General features: G+C 47.9%; 1 protein-coding gene across 1 annotated transcript; it reads left to right on the forward strand.

Moving 5' to 3' along the window:
- The first annotated feature begins 1168 nt into the window (after positions 1-1168).
- On the forward strand, positions 1169-2081 carry LOC125541209 (putative E3 ubiquitin-protein ligase SINA-like 6). Its single transcript, XM_048704671.1, has 2 exons — positions 1169-1234; positions 1386-2081. Exons 1-2 carry the CDS (start codon positions 1169-1171, stop codon positions 2079-2081), a joined length of 762 nt encoding a protein of 253 aa, XP_048560628.1.
- Positions 2082-8529: the final 6448 nt, after the last annotated feature.

Here is an 8529-nt window from a genome sequence, read left to right on the forward strand (position 1 = left end):
GGGTGTCAGTGCAGCGCGATAGGCGGGGGAGAGGTTGCGGGGCCCCATGGGCGCGCGGAGCGCGCGGGACGAAGAACCAGCTGGGGCGAGCGAGGGAGTTGCGGTGCGGCCGTCTTGGCGCACGGATGGATGCTGAGGCGATGCTTGCTGCTCGTCCCCCGCCGGGCCGGTGGCGGCATTGACGGCAGGTGATGGGGAACGGCGAGGATGCCCGCCGACAGGGGCCGTCTGGGCGACGCGGGAAGCGAGGGCGGCCCGGCGCTCCGCGCGGGCCCGATGAGCGTCAGACATGAGCGCAATGGTTGGAGGAGAACGGGGTGACGGAAGACAAATTCCCGCGCACCCCTACCTGGCGCGCCAAATGTCGGATTTCGGGTTCCGGCAGACCCTTGAGGTTCGAACACTGGGGTGCGCGCGGAGATTTCGCCTCCTACCTTCCTGCACCCCTCCGCCGTGCTAGGATCTAAACTAAGGAAATAACAACACAAGAGACACTGGGTTTATACTGGTTCGGGCCACCGTTGTGGTGTAATACCCTACTCCAGTGTGTGGTGTGTGGATTGCCTCTTGGGCTGATGATGATGAACAATACAAGGAAGAACAGCCTCGCGCGGGTCTGTTCTTGGCTGGGGCGATGAACTGCTCGGAGGAGTTCAGTAACCTTTCTCTCTCTCTCTCTGCTCTCCTATGACCGACCCCCTTGTTGTGGGGGTGGCTGGTCCTATTTCTAGAGGCCCTGGTCCTCTCCCCAAATATTGAGCGGGAAGGGAGCCAACAATGGCGGGCTAATTTGAAGGGGGACAGCAAGTATCAGCTATCCTGACAAAAGTAGTCTTCGCCTGCGCAAAGCTCTGGTGATGACGCCGTCTTGGGCTCCACGGTGACCTCCATCTCGTAGTCCTCCTGGTCTTGGTCTCGTGAGGTACCCCGCCTTGATCTCTCCGCCTCCTCGTGAGCCAGCCTGAAGAGGCCGTGCCTGAGGAAGCTCCGCGTCGTCCGCCCCGCGAGGCTTGGCCCCTCGCGAGGGTCTTGGGTTTGTGTTGGTGAAGATGGGCCGTGCTGGGCCCCCCTTTGAGCCACGCCGCAGGCAGGCAAGTCTGGGGACCCCCGTTCCCAGAACACCGACAGTGGCGGTAAAGCTTTGTAATACCCCGGCCCAAGTCGAGAGATGGTTGTGCACGAGGAGGGCGAGATCATGCAGACCGAACAGGACCCGCCGATGGAGCTCTCTAAGGTCTCGATGGACCTCACCGTGCTCCACTGCCCCTTGTGCCTCCGCCCCTTGACGCCCCCAGTGTATGAGGTTCGAATACACCGTGTCCATTCGGCTGATTGAGCAAGGTGCAGGTTTCTTGATTGATGTGTTGTTCGATTGATTTCTGCAGTGCAAGGGAGGGCACCTGGCCTGCGCGGATTGCCGTGTCGAGCGCCCCGGGAACCAGCGGCAGTGCCAGAAGTGCGAGCGCGACGGTGGCTTCGACGTGTGGAACACAGCGGTGGACTCCGTCTTTTCGTCGGTGAGGGTGGAGTACCCGCACGAAGGCTATGGGCTCTACGTCACTTACCACAAGCTCGCCGATCACCAGAGCGTGTGTCCACTCACACCCTGCAAATGCCCCGTGCCCGTCTGCGGCTACGAAGGCCCGCCGCCGGCGCTCTACCACCACATCAGCACCACGCATCCCATGCCCGTGCACAGGATCCAGTACGGCAAGGTGCTCCAGCTGCAAGTGCCACTGTCGGAGCCACGGCTCTTGCTGTTCGCGGAGGAGGACCGCCGCGCGTTTTTCTTGGTCGGTGGCGTGCTCGACATCGGCGCGCCTATCGCCGTGTCGGTCGTCTGCATCAGAGCGGGGACGTCCCCACTGCCGCACTACGTGGCCAAGCTGTGGGCGAACGGCCCGCCGGGGGAGCCCAAAGGCACGACCGACGCCGTCAAGGTGGAAATGGAGGTGACAAGCAGCAAGGATCCCGGTGACGTCGACGTGCAGGAGCTGACCTTCTTGACAGTTCCGCCCAAGCTGCTGGCCGGGGCTAAGCTTGTGTCCCTCCACATTCAGATTGACAAGCTCACGTCCTAAATGTTTCTACAGTGCCTTCTGTTTATCTTAGTAATATGCTAATATAGGGATTACCTTGGTCTACTTTAGCTTAAGAAATGGTGGGTTTTGGTGGCGATGCAGCAATTACTTCGACATCAGATCAGTAATTTCCAACAGTCGAACGGATATATTGGGGCTGTTTGGTTTTAGGACTAGCATTGCCATACTTTGCCACACATTTTTGCCAAACTTGACTAAGGTTAGTTCATCAAAATAAGAGCCACAAGTTGGCAAGCCTAAGGGAATATTGCCACACTTTTTGTGTGTATGCCATGTGGGGTCCAAGTGTGGCTTGCCTAAGGTGTGGCTTGAACCAAACACTCACCTAAGTTGGTCAAACTTGCCTAACCTTAGGTGTGGCAATCTTTGGCAAAGTTAGTCACAAACCAAACAGCCCCTTTGTGTCTGTTGGATATAAAGTTCCTTTGGGTAAGAAGTACTACTTGTCATCAAAATGGATACAAGGAGATGTATGTAGACGTATTTTAGTTCTAGATACGTCCCTTTTTATCCATTTTGATGACAAGCACTCCCTCTGTTCCACAATGCATGCCTTCCATTTGTCAAAATATAGATGTATCTAGACATGTTTTAGTATATAGGTACATCCATGATAGAGCCAATCGGATGGTTGAGAACACTACAATTCGTAGCTACAGATGCGTGTGTGACTCCCAGATGCAGAGGCCGGGGGTCAAGATCCTCCTTTTCGAGAAAAAACAGACGTGTGTGTGAGAGGACGAGTGTGTGCGTGCACCTCTTCTCTTCCTGTATAACGTACTACTAAACTCAGAGTATAAGTTTTTGTGGGTGGCACGATGGTGCGTGCGAGAAGTCCCGAGAGATAGGTTTAATGCGTCTGAAAAACAGACTAGCCTAGAGCTCGCCAAGCGGCTATTCCTATCGAACGCCCCATTAACCGTAAGATATGTATACGACGGTGCCAGTCATTGCACGTACACAGCAGTACTCCCTCCTTTCCGGTTTATAGGGCTTAATTCAAAAATCTCGCCAACCAAGATGGTGAGTGGTGGAATATTTTTTGTAGTTTGCAAAAGCACCTAATTAATGCTCTTCTTTTTCTCAAAAAATTATGTTTATCAATGCATTAATTGCAATGCATGCATGCATAAAGTACATGCATTGGTCAATTTTCTCTTAATACTTGCATGCAATGATTTAATGCACCTTGGAATCTGAACATGTGTTGGGGACCAACCAAATTGAGCCTTATAAAATGGAAAAACTAAAATTTGAATTGCAAATTACTCCACACTATATTGAATTGCAAACCTGTTCACACCAATCACAACCTAAACGGTTTCCCACTTAGGAGCGTATTAGTACCACGCTATATTGAATTGCAAACCTGTTCACACCGATCACAACCTAAATGGTTTCCCACTTACGAGCATATTAGTACCACGCTACTCCCTCTGTCCGAGTTTATTAGGCCTAAAGACAATTTCTCTTAGACCAATACTCATAGTAATTTGCTCACATTAATTCTTTCATTTCACTCCCAATGCACTCTCTCACATGCATGCAGCCAATGAAAAAGCACGCATGAAGTATATTAATTTTTCAGCCATGGCACCAACAACAATGGCTTTCAATGCAACCAATGAAATGGTTGCATGCATGCACCTTTCCAAAGCGGGGCCTTATAAAAGGGGAGTATATTAAATTGCAAATCTGTTCACACCGATCACAACCTAAACGGTTTCCCACTTAGGAGCGTATTAGTACTCAGTTATAAATACTAGTATGCCAAGATGACTACACATTCCTCCTCAACTAATCATCCACAAAAACAAACAAGTCATTCAGCATCCTTCCCTTGCGTCTGCCATGGCCAGTGTGAGTTCTGGGTCGAGAGATTGCCACCAGGGAGAGGCGAGCATGGAAGCGGAAGCACGAGAGATGTCCCGCCTCGCTGCGAGAGCAGCCGACATCTCCCACCGCATGGAAGTAGCAGCACAGAGGTCCCGCCGCGCCGTCGATGCAGCAGACTGGTCCAGCCACACCGCGGAAGCAGCAGAGATGCCCCGCTGCGCCACGGATGCAGCAGAGATGTCCCGCCGCGCCGCGGCAGCCTGGGAAAATTTCTCGCGGGCAGGCGACGACTGTTACAGGTGCATGCATGCGATCGTCCATAGCCAGATGGATCAGATCTCCGGCTGGGCGAGGTTGCAGGACGACATGAAAGCCTCATTTGAACAGGCTACCAGCGTCATCCGGCAACTAAGGGAGGGCAATGAGAGGATCCGGGCCGAGCACAACCTGCTGAGGGAGAAGATCATCCGAAGTGTAGACCAGCAGGAGGAGACCAGTGCCTTGTTGAAGAGGACCTGCATCATCGTCAAGAAACTTATGGACGAGAATGACATGCTCCACAACGAGCGCCAAAGGCTGGTGGAGGAATCCGTGGATGTTCTCAAGCAGCGTCTTGAGGACACAAAAGAGCTCATCGCCGCTTGCCGCGGAGACTAGTTTCCTGGTTTCTTTTGATGTAATAATCGGTTTAGGATGTGGATTGTGTCGTCGGTTGTGAAATGTTGGGTTCTAGCGCAGATGTTTGGCCTTTGTTGGCCTCTTGGGATGTTGCGATTTCAATCTGGTAGCTTTTAATCCTTAGTGTTAGGCTGGAGTTGTGCTGAACTTCTTATGGATTGTGGTGGTTTTCAGTAATGAAAATCGGAAGGGGCAAGCCCTTCTTTGATAATAAAAAATTAATCGTCCTTATATATTCATCAGTCTTGCTATAAGTCGCAGTAGATGCTATATAGGTCCGCCGGATCTTACATCAAGATCTGTGCTTTCAGATTTTCTTTTTTCTCTCTTAAATCTCAGTCGAGTGAGACATAGCCACGCCATTAAACAGAGGCTCGGGTGCCATTAATGGAGACCTTGGGAGAGAGGTGGACGGAAGATGGAGGTCAAAGGGCTCTCCTCCCGATAAGCACGCGCAGGGGTCTGATCGCACGCCTCTCGTACTCAAATAGCTACCCTGCATGGCGCCTCCTAGCTAATAAAAAATGGGGACGCATGGCGGCACATAAATGGTACTAGTAAGTAGAACGCCCACGGTTTTAATGATACTTGTGTTTCCGATTGTAACATGACAGCACTTGTTCCAAAATGACTTTGTTGATTGTTAATGTGTGCGCCTTCGCAAATCGGACTGCAAATTTACCACAGCATGTTGGTGCCATGTCATGGCACCAAGCCAATTTTCATTATTTTCATGTGAGTTTTGGATTTACAGGAATTAAAAAACTAAGTTTCTCAATGTTTCCAACCCAGCCATGATGCCCAGAATTTTGAATTTGATTCCCATTTCTTGCATGGAACCTAGAAATTTGCCCGAGGACACACATGTGATTTTTCAACCAACTTTGGTGCACTGGAACATGTGCTTGTATTTCAAATTTGAATTATGCACACAAAGGTGACACGTTCCCTCCCAGAACCACGAGCCTTCTTGAGAGAAGCTCCAATTTGCAAGAAGCTTATACCAAAAGTTGTTCCTATTCGGCCAATTTTTTTACCACGGCATGGTACTACCATGACATGACACCATGCCAAGTTTCATGATTTTAAAACCAAGTTTCTCAATGTTATCGACCGAGCCACGATGCCCAGATGTTTGAATTTTATTCTCATTTTTTGCATGGGACCTACTCCCTCCTTCCATCTATATAGGGCTTAATGTGTTTTTCAAGACAGCCTTTGACTATTGACAAGATTAATAGCACATGAGATGTATACTATGAAAATTATATTATTGGAAGCTCATTTGACATACAAATTTGAAGGTATGCTTTCTGTAAGTTGCATGTCATATATTATTGCTCTAACGTTTGGTCAAAGTTAGCCACGAAAAACGCATTAGGACCTATATAGATGGAAGGAGGGAGTAGAAATTCACCCGAGGGCACAAATGTGATTTTTCAACCAACTTTGGTGCACGGGAGCATGTGCTTGTAGTTCAAATTTGAATTATGTACATTAAATGACCAAAAACTCAATTAATGTGTAAATAAGGCCAAACGAAGCTGGAATAATTCCAAAAATTAACAGGGCACTCATGTAGTTCTATGTTTCCTTTGTAAATAAACTCAAGGGGGACAATGTATATCGTTTCGCTCTCAAATGTGGCACGTTCCCTCTCAGAACCACGAGCCTTCTTGAGAGAAGCTTCGGTTTGCAAGAAGCTTATACCAAAATCTGTTCCTATTCGGCCAATTTTTTTACCCCAACATGGTAGTACCATGACATGACATCCATGCCAAGTTTCATGATTTTCATATGTGTTTTGGATTTACAAGAATTTTAAAACCCAGTTTCTCAATGTTCTCGGCCGAGCCACGATGCCCAGATATTTTAATTTTATTCTCATTTCTTGCATGGGACCTAGAAATTCACCCGAGGACACAAATGTGATTTTTCAACCAACTTTGGTGCACGAGAACATGTGCTTGTAGTTCAAATTTGACTTATGCACATTAAATGACCAGAAACTCAATTAATGTATAAAAAATGACAAACGAACCCAGAATAATTCCAAAATTTAACAGGGCACTAATGTAGTTCTATGTTGCCTTTGTTAAGAAACTCAGGGGGGCAGCGTATATCGTTTCACACTCAAAGGTGGCACGCTCCCTCTTAGAACCACAAGCTTCCAAATCGGCCCAATTTTTTACCACAACATGTTAGTGCCATGACATGACACCATGCCAAGTTTCATGATTTCCAAGCGAGTTTTCGATTTACATGAATTTAAAATCAAAGTTTCTCGATGTTCTCGGCCGAGTCATGATGCTCAGATGTTTGAATTTCATTCTCATTTCTTCCATGGGACCTAGAAATTCAACCAAGGACACACATGTGATTTTTCAACCCACTTTGGTGCACCGGAGCATGTGCATGCAATTCATATTTAGATTATGCACATTAAAAGTCCAAAAACTCAATTAATGTATAAAAAGGCCAAATGAACCCAAAATAATTCCAAAATTTAACAGGGCACTCGTATAGTTCTATGTTGCCTCTGTAAATAAAATCAGGGGGGAGGTAGCGTATATCGTTTCGCACACAAAGGTGACACGTTCCCTCTCGGAACCACGAGGCTTGTTGAGAGAATCTCCGGTTTTGCAAGAGGCTTATACCAAAACTTGTCCCAATTCAGCCAAAAAATATACGTATGAAAACAGGGTTTAGATTATCCCAAACATCTCGCTACCTAGACCAATAATGTACTATGATTTGAATTCAACATAAAATGGATACAAATATTTGAATTGGAGAGCGCATGGTACATGTAGTTCATAGTGAAATATGATTACTGCTATATGTATGTTTTTTGTTATCAAGATAATATTTAAATTATTGTATAACTTGACAACAATCGTATTCAAATAAGGAAAATTGATTCAACTTTAGTCCATATGGTAGACGATAATATATATGTTCACATGGTGGAGTAAAATTTTCATATATGATGGAAGATCAAAATGTACGACTACATCAATTTTAAACCGCAAGGTCACCTAACAATATATTTGAATTCAACATAACGTGGATTCAAAAATTGAAATTCAAGATCATGGCATTTGTAATCATATAAAAAGGGACATTACTCTTTCTTTGGTGGGAATTGATTTGTTTTTTGTTGTTATTGAGGGAAGTGCGAATCAATTTGGTACTGTGCAGGGTAATCTTGTTCTCCCGATTTTTTTTTACATTTTTCCTGTAGTTTTTTCAATGGCATCTATAGCAATATAGTAAAAGGGGACATGACTCTCTTGTGTCTTGTATGAATTGTTTTTTTACACGTTAAGTTTGTTCTGCCGAACAAGGAATCCGCACCTTGTTATCCCGAAATTTTCAAGCTCGAGTATCTTTTGACTCACCTGCTTTGAAACTCCCGCTTCTTCAACCTGCGCTGCACCTTGTTATCCCGAAATTTGGACGCGCGCGAGAACTCCCTCCTCATCTGAAATCGCTCCCGCAGCCCAGACACGCGAAATCCCCCTTCTACCCCTCAGCCCGAAATGAAGCTCCACGTCGCGGTGTCAAAACCGGTGGGGGTACGCTGGTAACTTACCCTACATTTTGGACAAGCGTGTCCCTAAGCTTGGCTCCCCCCTCCCCCTTCGCCCCCCATTCGTACACCGAGGCCGCCAAAACCCGCGAAACCCCACGCTCCTCCGTCGGCCTCCTGACCGCCGCCCAGCCGGAGACTCTTCCCCGACTACGTCGTCCACCGCAACAGCTCGCTGTCCCTCATCCACCGCACCGGATGAGGATCTGCTGTTGATCTTGTCGTCCCGCCGGATCAGCCGCCCCGTCCTCCACCTCCAAGGAGCTGCCCCGACGTTCGCCTCGTCTATCGCGCCACCTCAATCCCCACAGCGTCGTCTTG

Source organism: Triticum urartu, chromosome 2 (genome assembly GCF_003073215.2).
Source record: "Triticum urartu cultivar G1812 chromosome 2, Tu2.1, whole genome shotgun sequence".
NCBI lineage: Eukaryota > Viridiplantae > Streptophyta > Magnoliopsida > Poales > Poaceae > Triticum > Triticum urartu.

Coding starts and splice junctions, on each gene's coding strand:
- LOC125541209 (XM_048704671.1), top strand. CDS start 1,169: ATGGTTGTGCACGAGGAGGGCGAGATCATGCAGACCGAACAGGACCCG. Junction 1,235..1,385: donor CGCCGATGGAGCTCTCTAAG/GTCTCGATGGAC, acceptor TGATTTCTGCAG/TGCAAGGGAGGGCACCTGGC.